This window comes from Perissodus microlepis, chromosome 15, assembly GCF_051167445.1.
Source record: "Perissodus microlepis isolate ML-2025 ecotype Zambia chromosome 15, ASM5116744v1, whole genome shotgun sequence".
Taxonomy (NCBI): domain Eukaryota; kingdom Metazoa; phylum Chordata; class Actinopteri; order Cichliformes; family Cichlidae; genus Perissodus; species Perissodus microlepis.
In genome coordinates this window covers 23,549,204-23,563,569 of record NC_140475.1, presented here as the reverse complement: position 1 = coordinate 23,563,569, position 14,366 = coordinate 23,549,204, and the positions used below count along the sequence as shown (strand labels likewise).

Below are 14,366 nucleotides of genomic sequence, written 5' to 3'. Positions count from 1 at the left end.
TCTTTATTGACCACTTTTCACACACGGTTGCTGTACGCATACAGCTGGCTGTAGCTTTGCAGCCCACAGCCCGACACATACCAACACAACAGCACAGAGAGCACAGACGTTCAGGCGGCGAGGCGTGATTGTGGGTGCCGCTCAGGTGCGTCCGCCTCCCCTGCAGCGGCGCTGCAGACCACGCCCCGCCACACACGTTAACCAGGTAAAATAGGCGGAATTTTGCAAATATCTATTTTTCATTTTTTTGCAGCATAGTGCTTTTTTTCCAATTATTTTTTAAAAGCTAGGTCAAGGCTCCAAAAGCCCAAAGGAGATATGAGGGTGGCGGCTCACAACAGTTTTTGTTTGCTACATGGATCATTTTAGTTCAGCTGGGTGTCTTTCCTTTTGTTATATTTCTTTACGTTCAAAATGTGTTAATTACATAATTAAATGTAATTTTCTCTGTAGCACTTCATAGATTTCACAAGCAACACACCTTAGTTGTTCACACAAAGCATAAAAGTAAAAAACAATATATACAGTGTTATCTTCATTTTAGATGTCAAAAAGTATTTGCGGCTCCCAGTGTTTTCTTTTGCATGGAAACCGGGTCCAAATGGCTCTTTGGGTGTTAAAGGTTGCTGACCCCTGATCCAGGTCAATGTGGTCTAAGGAGTTTGGAAAGAAAAGCGTCTGGACGTCTTTAAGTTTTCTTGAAGATGCTTCACCTCTAATCCAAGAAGCTTTTCAGTTCCAAGAGTAATTGGTGGAGAGTCCCAGATTTTAAACCCTATGGGAGTGTCCCCAAGAGGGTCTTGGACCCCCTATTGTTCCTCTACCTAATCACACAGCCAAGGTGTGAAAACTGTTTTGGCTCACTGTGGTGGGACGTGGTCTGCGGTGACGTGCAGGGAGGGTGGATGCCGTGCATCCTTAATCACGCCCACCGAGTTAAAACATGGGGACTCAGGGGTCGGTGTGTATTGTGGTGTGATGAGATGTAAATAAATGGCTCATAATTGCGATCTGTGGTCCCGCCGTGCCATATTCACACCACAGTCACAATCAGCCAAGGTTTCGGGTGAACCCATTGTGAATCCTAGCCTCACTCTATCATGTGATTTACTGAGGTTAAATGGCCCAGGATGTGAGTGGGTGTTATTTTTGCTGTTACCTTGGCATATAACCTTAGGAGATGATGTCCCATACATACATTCATACTTATGAAATGATAAAAGATATTACCAAGCTAACGCTGAGTAAGCTGTGGTGCAAAACAAAGGCTCAAACAACACAAAGAAGGTGAAGCCACAAACAGTCAGAGATCCCATAGATAATGGTCAGGATCTAAGTTTTTAAGAACTTTTTTCTCCAAATAACCACATTCTCCAACCTGCAAAGACAAAAGACAACGCACCTCCAACACCTAACATTTAAAGTCAGTAAGCAAACATACTGTTTGTAACAAAGCTGATGACCTGCACAGTATGATTCTTCAGAAACCGTTGGGTCAGATGCAGTTTTTTAAAATTTAAAGTTCTTTTTTTTTGGCCGTTTGTTGCAGTAATTCAAACACAAAGGAAATAGCGCTAACTGTACCGGACAGCATCACAACCTGGATTGCCACCGCCGTTGTGATGTCTGAGAATCTGGGACTGGGAATTGTAGAGCAACGAGCAGAGGTATTAAGGTTTATATATTTAATTCATTTTAATTTTTAACCCTGTATTATTAAATTTATTCACAGTATGGCTTTTTGGCTTATTAATCTGAGCAGTAGCTGTTAGCATTAGCATCTCTTGTAACCAAGTTTTCTATGCAACCTTCCTGCAGCTGACAGTGTTCCAGGATTTCTTCCTGTCCTTAAATCTTCCGGCCTTCATCATCCGGGGAGAGGAGCTGCTGCTGGAGATCATTCTGTTCAACTACCTCCAAGAGGACCAGAAGGTGAATCTGCTTCTCCTCAGACACAGGCAGAGTGTACATTAATATAAGAGTCTGCCAGCATTAGACAAATGGGTCATTTTTAACCCTTGGTACGGTGCTAAATTAGCTTTATTATGGAGACTGCCAAAAATAAAATTAAACGAATAAATTAAAAAAAAGAAAAGTACATGTTTAAAAATGTTCAACTGTGTGGTCTAAAGAATGTCCTATATTTTATATATAGGAATATAAATATGGACATCAAAGAATTACTTCTCAAAGTATACTGTAAGAGAAAACCTTTTCTTTAATAGTTAAACAGCTTTTGACCTTTGGAAAATTCTTTATTGTTTTTATTTATTTTATTGGTTGTTATTTTAAGAGTGTGTGCTTTCTTTTTTAAGTTTTGATCATGATAACTTTTATTTCATTTTGTAAAGTTTTTTTTAACTACTTTTATTTATCTATTTGTGGGATTTGAGGCAATAAGAAAACAAATAAAGAATATTAAGTCAGAAATACACATTTATGTCAAATTTATAGATTAATTATTTCCCATATTTATTTTTTTTATAAAATATTTATTTTTATTACATGTAATCATAATATGTATGTATTTATGTAATAATAAATTTTGGGCATTTAATTAATTGTTGCATACTTTTGGCAGCTTCTGCCTGCCATACATTATTAAATCACAATACAGTACAGCAGATCTTTTTGTAAGATGCTGCCACCTAGAGGAACCATAAGCAGACAGTATAATAGAAGGGTGGCTGCTTTTCAGTTCAGTATCCAGGATCTTGGTGGCAAATAGATTGTAACTGCTGAGGTTTGCTAGTATCAGTGGTGAGTTTCTTTGTTTTCTTTGAACTGAGAGTGTTGAGAACACTTATAATGTGACCTTTCCCACACATATCTGCGTCTTTTTAAATGCGAAATTCTGTTTAACCAATGTATATTGGGGGTTCTTTACGTGTCAAGTTGCCATAATCTAAGGTGGCATCAGTATTTCTGAAAGTTGATATGTTCTTTAAACCCTTCATGAAAGAACAGGCCTCTTTGGTTTCCTCCAACTCCCTTTGTGCCACGTTAAATGTGATCACTCTGTGCCTTTGTCGTTAGGTCACCGTCACTGTTGCACAGAGTGAGACCTTCGAGTTTGTCTTCCCAGACAACGAGCAGCTCTCCACGCCCGGTGTTCATCCGGTGTTTGTGAAGAGTGAAAGCGGAGCCTCCATCCTCGTTCCCATCAGGCCGCTGGTCCTCGGGGAGATCCCCATCTTTGTGAAAGCCAACTCGGATGCAGTGTCCGACTTTGTCCACACAACAGTGTTAGTTAAGGTGCGCAGTGAAAAATTCCCACAGTCCCACAATTTGGCTTAAAAATACATTTATTTGTTATTTTTGTAGAACTTTAACTCCCATGCTTAGATTTTATTATCAAAATATGAACTTCTGTTATAATCAAGCCTGTTATAAGACTACTACATTGTTAGTCTTTAGTCTGACTAGATCTTGTTATGGGGTTACTGATTGGTCTCTAGGCCTGTGTGATTAAGGCCTGAGGGGCACCGAATCTCTCTATTAGCTTTTACTGAGAAGGAGCATTTTCCAGGTTTTAACAGATAACAAAATAACTTGTGAAATTGTGACAGTGGAAGTTGAACATGTCATATCCTGTTTGTAAAGTGCCTGTCAGCCATCTAAAGCACAAACAGGCAGGAACTCTGCTAACGTGACCAATCCTCGCCATCTACTCCACTGTAACTAAAGAAATGTTGACCTGGTTTCACAGCTCTGCGTTTCCCATTTCTTACTCACCATTTTTGTTTGTCTTCATCTTTTGCATGTCCATTCATCCTGCAGGCCGAAGGTCTTGAACAGTCGTTTTCTACCTCCCTGCTGCTTGAGCTTTCACCAGCAGGGATGAGCCTGTCTAGAAACGTTACGTTCACCTTCCCACCAGATGTTGTGAAGGGCAGCGAGAGAGCTTCAGTTATGGCTGTCGGTATGTAAACACACCAGGGAGAAACCTTGAGTAACAGATTCAGATCACCTGAGATTGCAGGCTGATTCATGGTAAACGACAAAACAGAAGACAATAATTCCTAAAAATAAGGTTTACTGAAGTTGTTTTCACACACAAACTTTGGAAAGTTTGGAAATATTCCACAGATGTCCTTTGTCACGTGTAGGACTTAGCAGGAAATGGTTTATTTCAGACAGCTTTTCATCAGGTGAGGGAAGTACCTGGATAGAGCGTAGTGTATTATTGTAAGAAAGTACTATCCTGAACTTACAAAACTATGGAGGTGCCTTTTTGACTGAAATTTAGAAGATGAAAAAAACAGTGGAACAATCACCACTTTACCCATATCGTGGTGATATGCCCTTTTAAAATTTACCAATTTCTTTCCTTTTTTAAAGGGTTCTTCCTGGTACCCTGCATCCAGGGTACCAGTGATTGTTTTTGTTCCTCTTCCTCATAAATATTAAATTACTGCAGATTATTGTTATTATGATTTAGATTGTCAATCTTGGAATAAGTTTACATTTGCATATGTTGGTTTTTGCAGTTTTTAACAGAGTTTAAATACATTTTTCAGCCCTAAAATTGTCACGTGGATATCTCCTGGACATATGATTTTCTAAGAGATTGAAAATGCTGAAAAAATTTGAATTAAAAATGCATAAAACTCCAACCCTCAATAGTTTACTTCAAGGGCCTGTAAGCTCAGAAAATTACAAATAGAATCAAGGTAAAATGGTCTCATTTAATATGCTAATGTTCATGTAAAAAAAAAAATAAATCCACTGATTCTGATCAGGTAAGAGGCACCAATTTCCTTTGCAGCCTTTACAGCATGTACAGAGATCACATCTAAAACCTTTTACTGATCCCTAAGTAAAAAAAAAACTTAAATTTACCCCACACCTATACATACATAAAATGTAACCCAGAGATTTTTTTGTTAAATGCTCCCTCCAGGGTAAGCTGACTGTGGTAATTTTAATATTAATATTAATTAACGCCACTGTTCCAAAGTACTACAGAAATAATTCTAACTTCTAACATGCATCCTGCTATACTGATATGTACTATGCAGTTATATTTAGTATGTTTCTCCCGTTTAACTGTTGCTAAGTTGAGCCCACTAATATTGGTTTGATGTGGCAAATCTTTTTTTCTTCATGGCGGAAAAAGTCTTATACTTATAAGTATCTATTATTGTCTTCTCTTTTTTAAATGCAAGAAGTTTAACTGTAAATTTTGCTGCTGATATGAAAAGCATTTCTGGATTATACCATATAACTCCTCAAACCAAAAGCTACTGTTTGAAAATTTTAATTAAAATGACTCATCTGTGCTCTGTTTTTCCATTAAATACAATTTTTTCTGGTTTCCATCTTGATGAAGGTGATATCCTCGGTCCATCCATCAGTGGTCTGGACTCACTGATCCAAATGCCTTATGGCTGTGGGGAACAGAACATGATTAACTTTGCACCAAACATCTACGTTCTCCAGTATCTGAACGCCACAGGACAGGATAACCAGAAAACCACCGACCAAGCCATAAACTACATGATGCAAGGTAGAGCAACAAGTCATGCACCATGTTACATTAACATGCCACAGAAGGATATCTGACAAACTTGTGGCTACTATTCCTATATTAGTTTTAGCTTTATGAGGATGTTTTCAAATCTGTTAATTAAAAAGGTCAAATTCAAGATCAATTACAGAAAATGTTCAGGTTGGAGATTCATAGTGGGACTTCCCCACACTCTTTTATTCCACTTAGTATCAACTCTCTTTAACTTTTATTTTTTAAGGTTTGTTTTTAATACATTTTCTTCCTTGATACATACTTAAAGCTGGTTGTAAAAATGGGGGCTTGTCTGGGATATTCGAACCAAGGTTAGAACTTTAGCCTTTGTTAATCCCATCTTTGTTTGAAAATTCTGAACTAATTTTCTTGTCAGTAAAGCTGTTGGTGTTCCCTTTCAGTTGATTCACTCGCTACAACACATACAGTGGCTTGCAAAAGTATTCGGCCCCCTTGAACTTTCCCACATTTTGTCACATTGCAGCCACAAACATGAATCAATTTTATTGGAATTCCACGTGAAAGACCAATACAAAGTGGTGTACACGTGAGAAGTGGAATGAATATCATACATGATTCCAAACATTTTTTACAAATAAATAACTGCAAAGTGGGGTGTGCGTAATTATTCAGCCCCCTTTGGTCTGAGTGCAGTCAGTTGCACATAGACATTGCCTGATGAGTGCTAATGACTAAATAGAGTGCACCTGTGTGTAATCTAATGTCAGTACAAATACAGCTGCTCTGTGACGGCCTCAGAGGTTGTCTAAGACAATATTGGGAGCAACAACACCATGAAGTCCAAAGAACACACCAGACAGGTCAGGGATAAAGTTATTGAGAAATTTAAAGCAGGCTTAGGCTGCAAAAAGATTTCCCAAGCCTTGAACATCCCACGGAGCACTGTTCAATCAATCATTCAAAAATGGAAGGAGTATGGCACAACTGTAAATCTACCAAGACAAGGCCGTCCACCTAAACTCACAGGCCAAACAAGGAGAGCGCTGATCAGAAATGCGGCCAAGAGGCCCATGGTGACTCTGGACGAGCTGCAGAGATCTACAGCTCAGGTGGGGGAATCTGTCCATAGGACAACTATTAGTCGTGCACTGCACAAAGTTGGTCTTTATGGAAGAGTGGCAAGAAGAAAGCCATTGTTAACAGAAAACCATAAGAAGTCTTGTTTACACTTTGCCACAAGCCATGTGGGGGACACAGCAAACATGTGGAAGAAGGTGCTCTGGTCAGATGCGACCAAAGTGGAACTTTTTGGCCAAAATGCAAAACGCTATGTGTGGAGTAAAACTAACACTGCACATCACTCTGAACACACCATCCCCACTGTCAAATATGGTGGTGGCAGCATCATGCTCTGGGGGTGCTTCTCTTCAGCAGGGACAGGGAAGCTGGTCAGAGTTGATGGATGGAGCCAAATACAGGGCAATCTTGGAAGGAAACCTGTTGGAGTCTGCAAAAGACTTGAGACTGGGGCGGAGGTTCACCTTCCAGCAGGACAACAACCCTAAACATAAAGCCAGGGCAACAATAGAATGGTTTAAAACAAAACATATCCATGTGTTAGAATGGCCCAGTCAAAGTCCAGATCTAAATCCAATCGAGAATCTGTGGCAAGATCTGAAAACTGCTGTTCACAAACACTGTCCATCTAATCTGACTGAGCTGGAGCTGTTTTGCAAAGACGAATGGGCAAGAATTTCAGTCTCTAGATGTGCAAAGCTGGTAGAGACATACCCTAAAAGACTGGCAGCTGTAATTGCAGCAAAAGGTGGTTCTACAAAGTATTGACTCAGGTGGCTGTATAATTACGCACACCACACTTTTCAGTTATTTATTTATTTGTTGGACGTTACAGCCCCTTCGGTGGCTCATACTGTCCTTTCTGCTGGGTCTACCGCTCACTAAGGATGTGGTGGTCCGATTCCGGTTTGGTGGCTGCTCTGCAGGGTGTGTATATATTTGGGCTGGGTTTTGTCACTGATTTCTAGAATTGATTCGATTCCGATTCACAAGGTCCCAAATCGATACGATCCACGATTTGATTCGAATCTGGGAAATTTTGCCTCAGACAGTCAGAAATATTATAATTCAGATCAGTACATTTACATATTTTTGTATCTATAAAAAGGAAGCTGACACTTTATCAAAGGTGTAAGCATCACAGCAGATGCCTTTGTGTCAAAGCAGCTGAAGATAAAACACAGAAAAACATGAAGGTGATTTTCCTGGCCTGGGATTTTATAAAAAATATTCTGCAGTACATCAAAAACGAAAGAAAACCATTAATCAACATATGAACATTACCTCTGAAGTTACAGAGGTTTTATTAGAGCTAAGCATTTTGCATTTTGCATAATTTAAAAAAGTTTAAATTGAAGCCTATTGAACCTCAGAAATTAGGTTTTCTTTTTGGAAGTAAGTAAAAGGAAAAAAAACAGCGGCTGACAACGGTAGACCTGTGCGTAACAAGCAAGCGAATAATGCAGAAAACAGATTTTTAGACGGGAAACTGTTCTTGAAGTATACAGAGAGAGCGAGAGCGAGATACTGCTGTGCATGAAGTGTGATTTTATCATGTTGGAAGCAAAACAGCAAAAGTCAGAGGGAATTCATGATGATGTTTATGTGAAGCGTAGTTTGGATCTTCTTTTGCTGCTGGTTCAGTCAATATTGTTTGGAGAGAGATAAAACTAACAGCTTTAGAATCAGCGCAAAAACGGCGTAAACACAAAGCGCAGACCCGCCGAAACATCGGAATCAGCGAGCTGTCGGCTTTCAGCCCCAACCGTGTCCGTGCCGTCGGGTGAGAAAGGCGACATCTCAACACAAGGTGGCCCCAGTGAGCAGTTTGGCTCGGTGAAGAGCGGCTATCAAACTGAGGGATGACTATGATGACAGCGGCTATATGTGCAGGCGGGGCCTTGCGCGTGTCATCACACGTCATCTGCCTTAAAGGCGTGAATAAAGGTTTCTTCAGCCAAGACACACGAGGGTGTGATATCCCATACTTATGTGTTTCACCTCGTTCCTCTCCTTCAGGGAACAGAAGTTATAGACATAACTATTTGTTTTCTTTTAATCAGTTACTTTACAAACACTGGGGTTTTCATTTGAGAAGTGATAACAACTGTAGTTCCTACTGTGTGTGGTTTCCAAACCCATTTCTTTGTTTTATTTGTCTTTGGTTACACCTAGTTACTCAGGTTTGCGTATGTTGCTGTATTTCCCTTATGGTAGGTTCAGTTTTCTTTTTGTCAGGTTTGATTTTGCAGCATCTGATCTGAATAGGAGACCAGTGAGGTTCTTGTTTTCACTTTGGCATGACAGATTGTGGAGGTAAACACAATGTTTTGGGAACATCTGGAAACTTGCCAGAGGATAGATAGGTTTCAGTTGCTATACCAGTACCCGTTTAAAGAGCAGGCCCAGTAAATTAGTTAATAAATATCAGGCCAGTAGCGCTGATGTTTTTATCCCTGTCCTCAGTACTGCAGCAACACAAAATTTCGCGAAAAGGAAATTAAACACAAAAGATTCTGCTAGTCATGGTAGTGCTACGAAGCCTTTTTGATTACACAAGCCAGGTCTGAATTCTCATAGAAAAAAAAATATGAAAAATCTTTTTTTTTAAATCTCTGTAGAATACAAAGTAGCTTGATCTTGGAGTCATTATATATTCTTTTCTTTCCTGTGGATAGAAAAGATATTCATATATAGACCTTTTTTGTCATGTGTGGTAGCGTTTACACTTAGAATCAGGATCTGAATGCACTGTTGTGCCAGATGTATTTGCTGTTCCAAGATGAGCACTATAGACTTGCTATAGGTTCCTCTTCTTTGCGTTTTTGTTTCTTTTTTTATATATTGGCCTTTTTTACAGTTGAGCTGAAGGAACCTCCTACTGGAAACACTTGACCAACAGGTTGTGCAGGGGATGTGATGTGTTGTTCAGTATGATCAGGAATTTAGGCTACTTCCTTCATTCAATAATTCCCTCTAGAAGCTTCAGAGTAGTCCCCAGCACAAAGCCTTCCTCTTCACCTTGTTCAGCCTCCAACTGTCACTGGCTCTGATGCTGCTTCTCCAAAAGATAGCTAGCCACAAAGAAAACGGTAACACTGCTAGTAAAAATGTGTTCTTGTTTGCACATTAAAGACCTTAGCTTCCTTAAAAAGTAGACTGTGCTCTGTCCTTTCATGCAGACAGCTTAATGTCTAGTGTTCCAGTCTAAATCCAGGTATTTATAGCTTGTGCTTGGTCCATAGTGTTAACATCTTTACATCTTTCACTAGATAGTAATGGTTTTTAATTTAAATCTGGCCCTGCTACATTTCTTTCTCCTTTATCTTCATCATCTACATCTAATTCAGTGGTTTCTTTTTTTGCTAGGTTCCCCCTTTGTTTTAAAAGAAAATCCCCCCGGCACAAACACGTCCTCCAACCACACACACACCCATATATTGTTTTCAAACTCCATTTCAGTTTATTTCACACCTCAAACATTTAGTAATAAAAGTAAACTGCAATAAATTACAGGTAGCAATAAAATAAACTACTAACTCTTTTACGCTACATCCACACCTACATGGGTATTTTTGATAAAGCAGCTGATAAAGCATGCGTTTGACCCGTCGTCCACACGTAATAACTCCTGTCAAGTTGGAGATTTTTGAAAACTCAGTTTTTGCGGAGTGGGCACTCCAATCTTTTCTGGCTGAGGGGCTCAGAGTAGAGCCGCTGCTCCTCCACATCGAAAGGAGCCAGTTGAGGTGGTTCAGGCATCTGATAAGGATGCCCCCGGGCGCCTCCTGGGTGAGGTTTTCCAGACATGTCCCACTGGGAGGAGGCCCCGGGGCAGACTCAGGACACGCTGGACAGATTATGTCTCTCGGCTGGCCTGGGAACGCCTTGGTGTTCCCCCGGATAAGCTGGAGGAGGTGGCTGGGGAGAGGGAGGTCTGGGCTTCTCTGCTTGGGCTGCTGCCCCTGCAACCCGGCCCTGGATAAGTGAAAGAAAATGGATGGATGTTAAATGTTAAATCTAAATATTATATTTAAATCTAAATGTTAAATGTTAAATCTAAATGTTACAGGAACTAAATATTTAGCTAACATGCAAATTTATTGTATGGCTCAATGGAAATACCAAAATAAAAGCTTTACGAAAAACTCCAGTGCAAAAGTGTGCCGGTAGTGGTCAGATTGTGTCTGCTTTCCAATGATGGTCACTTCTCACCACCATGAGCTGCCTCACTTCTTGTCTACCAGGACGTCCAGTGATTTAGCTGAAAACATCCAAAGATCCGTTTTGTCAGCCATCCAAAGGTTCAGCAGTAGTGGACTCTCGGCAGCTGCAGTCTCCACTTCACAATCACTGCAGCACATGTTCAGCCAAATCGCTGGACATGTTCATGCTAAATGTTGTAAAAAATGACTCAAAAAAACATGTTTTTGTAAGGTTTTGAGTTAAATGTGGAAACATGTTGCCGTTGATTTCAGCATGTTTCGCTTTACAAACGGCGCCCCACATTACCTTGGCACTTGTGCAGGTGAAGCCAAAGGCAAGATATGTTTCATCAAATTTTCTAGTCTTTGACTTGGAAGAAAGTTGGTTTGGAAACACATTTGGCGATGCTTCATCTGCTTTGCGTTTGTGTGGGAGCCCTGTCAAATACCGGTCCATTATGTGAGCAGTGTCCATGAGTTCTTTTTTTCTGTTTTTTTTAATTCATACCCCAGGTTCCTCACACTTTAGGAACATCTGATCTAATTCCTCTTGGTCACACCCTGTTGAATAAACACATTTAAAATGCACATCTCATTTATTTCTCTAGGTTAAGAACCTCTAGATTTGTCATTTGTCTTTGCCTTTTTTCCCATCATCTGATGTCCTCTTCACCAGGTTATGAGCGGGAGCTCACCTTTCAGAGAGCAGATGGCTCCTTCAGCGCCTTTGGAGAGCAGGACTCATCTGGAAGCACCTGGTATGTGATAAATACAAATGTCTGTCTAAAAGAAAACATCAGTAACATGCTCATATAACTGAAAAACTCAGGAAAACTAATAGCAGATAGTCTCTTTGCACAGGCTCTCTGCTTTTGTGCTGAGGTGTTTCCTGCAGGCACGGCCCTTCATCAACATTGATTCCAACGTGCTGCACAGTGTGGCAGCTTGGATCGCCAGCCAGCAAGGGCATGATGGGAGTTTCCTGGAGCCCGGCAGGGTGATCCACACCGAGCTCCAGGGAGGCCTGGATGGGCCTGTTTCTCTCACGGCCTACGTCCTCATCGCCCTGCTGGAAGACACTAGCGTCAAGGTGAGATGCTATTGTTTAGGCACACTTTCCAGGGACATTTTGAGAGATTAGTGTGGGTCCGCCTCTCAGACTGAAACATGGGGAGCAATTTTATATTCAGCTTTTCCTTTGCTGAGTTAGAAATATTTTTTAATATTTAATACTTATTTTAGTTTTATTTATTTGATTTTTGATTGGCTTTTAACTCTTTAAGATTATTTTTCTGTCATACCTATTTTATTGAGCTATGTGTCTCCTTATTTAAGTTCCTTTTTATATATTTTCTGTTTATTGTGGTAACTTTTAACTGTAGTTACAAAATAATTGCTGAACTTTAGGATAAACAAAATAGGTATTGTGTTAACTTGTGACACATGTTTGGGTGGTGACTCATATTTTGAAGTCAAAACTTTCCATCTGCAGTCATTTATATTTGGAAGCAGCAAGCACATAACAGACCAGACATAAATGGAGAAGATATGCCACAGAAGTCTTAAAAGCATAAAAACAATGACCTGGGGTGGAGATGTGTTGCAAAGTGCCTTGCAGAGTGGCTTGCAGATGCAGTAGCAACAATGGACAGGCTGAAGAAGCTTAAACAGTGTTCACTTTATGAGAGTTACCAAGTAGACGTACAAAAAAACTTCTTGTGCATTTTAATTATCTAGGCTTCTGTAGTATTTTTAACGTAAAAATCAATTTAAAAACCAAAACTGACCATGCCTTATGGTTATTATCATTAACCAATCGAAGAAGAGAAATTCATTTTTAAATATTGTCTCTGTTTTCCTCAGATTCATGGGTAAGATCTAATTTGGCCTCACATTGTTACATGTGCCTGTACCAACCTGTCGTCTCACCTACTGCTGCCCTATTCCATATCTGTCAGGCTCAGTATGAGACCAAGGTGTCTGCAGCCGTGATATACCTGGAGACCCATCTTGTTCATGGTGTCTCCAGCAACTACAGCCTCAGTCTACTCACCTACGCTCTGGCTTTGGCAGGGAGCTCCAAAGCCCAATCAGCACTCAATAATCTGACTGGACGAGCTGAGATAAGAGGTACAACAGCAGCTGTGTCTTAAAAGCCAGTTTAACATTTGGGGGAAATAAGCTTTCTCTGGGGGTTGTTATAACTTCATGCACCTTATTCTCATAGTTTCATGCAAATCTACATTATTTGATTGTGAACAGAACTGTTACATTCAGTTAAAAACATTTTTGGATCATACAGTGGTTTTACTTGAAGAATGGTGTCCTTTAGTCTTTGTATGATTAATTAGTCTGTATAATAAAAATCACTATTATAAATAATTATTTCTTATTTTGAAAAGTTCATAGCCAGAAAACTCTGTTGTAATGGTAATGTTGCAGACAGCTAGACAGGACCAAGCTCCAACCTCCAGGTCAGCTTGGTGAGGCCTACAAAACAAGCCTGTCCGCTATGCCTCACCTCTGGTGATTTTAGTGACTGAATCGGATGTTGTTTCTTTTATTGGTGTCTTTCTCAGCATTTTAATTGAATTATCCGAGAGTTAGCATGGCTGGAAAAATAATCCACTTCTTGGCTTTGACTTTTAGCTATTTGTGGGAGTCTTTACCCCAGATATTTTTTGATCACCTTGCTTCTCTTTTTAAAAATAAATCATCTGAATTATTCCCTGTCTTTCTGTGAGCAGACGGTGTGCCGATGTGGTTCTCCCTGGATGACGGCCTGTCCTCATCGTGGCAACCTCGTTCTTCTGACATTGAGATGGCGTCCTACGTGCTGCTGTCTTATTACAAGCTGAACTCAATCCCAGAGGGTCTGAACCTCATGAAGTGGCTCAGCCAGCAAAGAAACCACAGAGGAGGATTTGGAAGCACTCAGGTCAGATCTTAACTCCAAACAGAAGTACATCAATGTAATCTTCAAATTATTAAGATTGTACCAATGACCAGAGATGGGCAGTAATACGTTACTTGTTACTTGTAACGCGTTACTTGTAAGTAACGCGTTCTGTCCCTTACTTTAAGTAACGAGTAAAGTAAGGGATTACTATTGCAAAAACGGTAATTAGATTACCGTTACTTTCCCGTAAGCACGCTGCATTACTGTGTTACTAAAACTGTGATTTTTTTTTTTGCGAGAATGTCTCATGACAGTGACGTAAGCGAGTGCGACCTTCGTGACAACAGCAGTGTGCAGATCAACAATGGATAATATATAGAGTGCGGGAGAGAGTATGAGCGTGCAGCGTTTAAAGCGTGGAAGTACTGACCTTACTTTGAGTTTGATTCCATAAAAAGTGACAAAAACATTAGTGTCTGCTGTGCATGGGAAGAAAACGTCTCTTTACAGCGAAAAAAACCCCTTAACTTCCAAGCAAGCACTGAGTACGCTACCACATAATGGGAAATTCACAGAGATGACATCTTTGACATCTAAGACTAATATACATTTTGTTGTGATCTTCTGTTGGACCATTAGCATCCAGTACTGTAGGTCCTAACTGGCACATATGATGCATATATATACAGTGTTGGGAACG

At 40.1% G+C, this 14,366-nt stretch overlaps 1 protein-coding gene across 1 annotated transcript in view; it reads left to right on the top strand.

Moving 5' to 3' along the window:
- The window catches only part of cd109 (CD109 molecule), a 40,201-nt gene that overhangs the window by 17,808 nt on the left and 8,027 nt on the right, over window positions 1-14,366 (top strand). Inside the window, exons 19-27 of the mRNA XM_084953450.1 lie at window positions 1,550-1,667; window positions 1,819-1,932; window positions 3,037-3,255; window positions 3,781-3,922; window positions 5,333-5,509; window positions 11,444-11,525; window positions 11,629-11,857; window positions 12,726-12,897; window positions 13,515-13,705. Of these exons, the coding sequence (XP_084809576.1) occupies window positions 1,550-1,667; window positions 1,819-1,932; window positions 3,037-3,255; window positions 3,781-3,922; window positions 5,333-5,509; window positions 11,444-11,525; window positions 11,629-11,857; window positions 12,726-12,897; window positions 13,515-13,705 (1,444 nt within the window). The remainder of the gene's footprint in view (window positions 1-1,549; window positions 1,668-1,818; window positions 1,933-3,036; window positions 3,256-3,780; window positions 3,923-5,332; window positions 5,510-11,443; window positions 11,526-11,628; window positions 11,858-12,725; window positions 12,898-13,514; window positions 13,706-14,366) is intronic.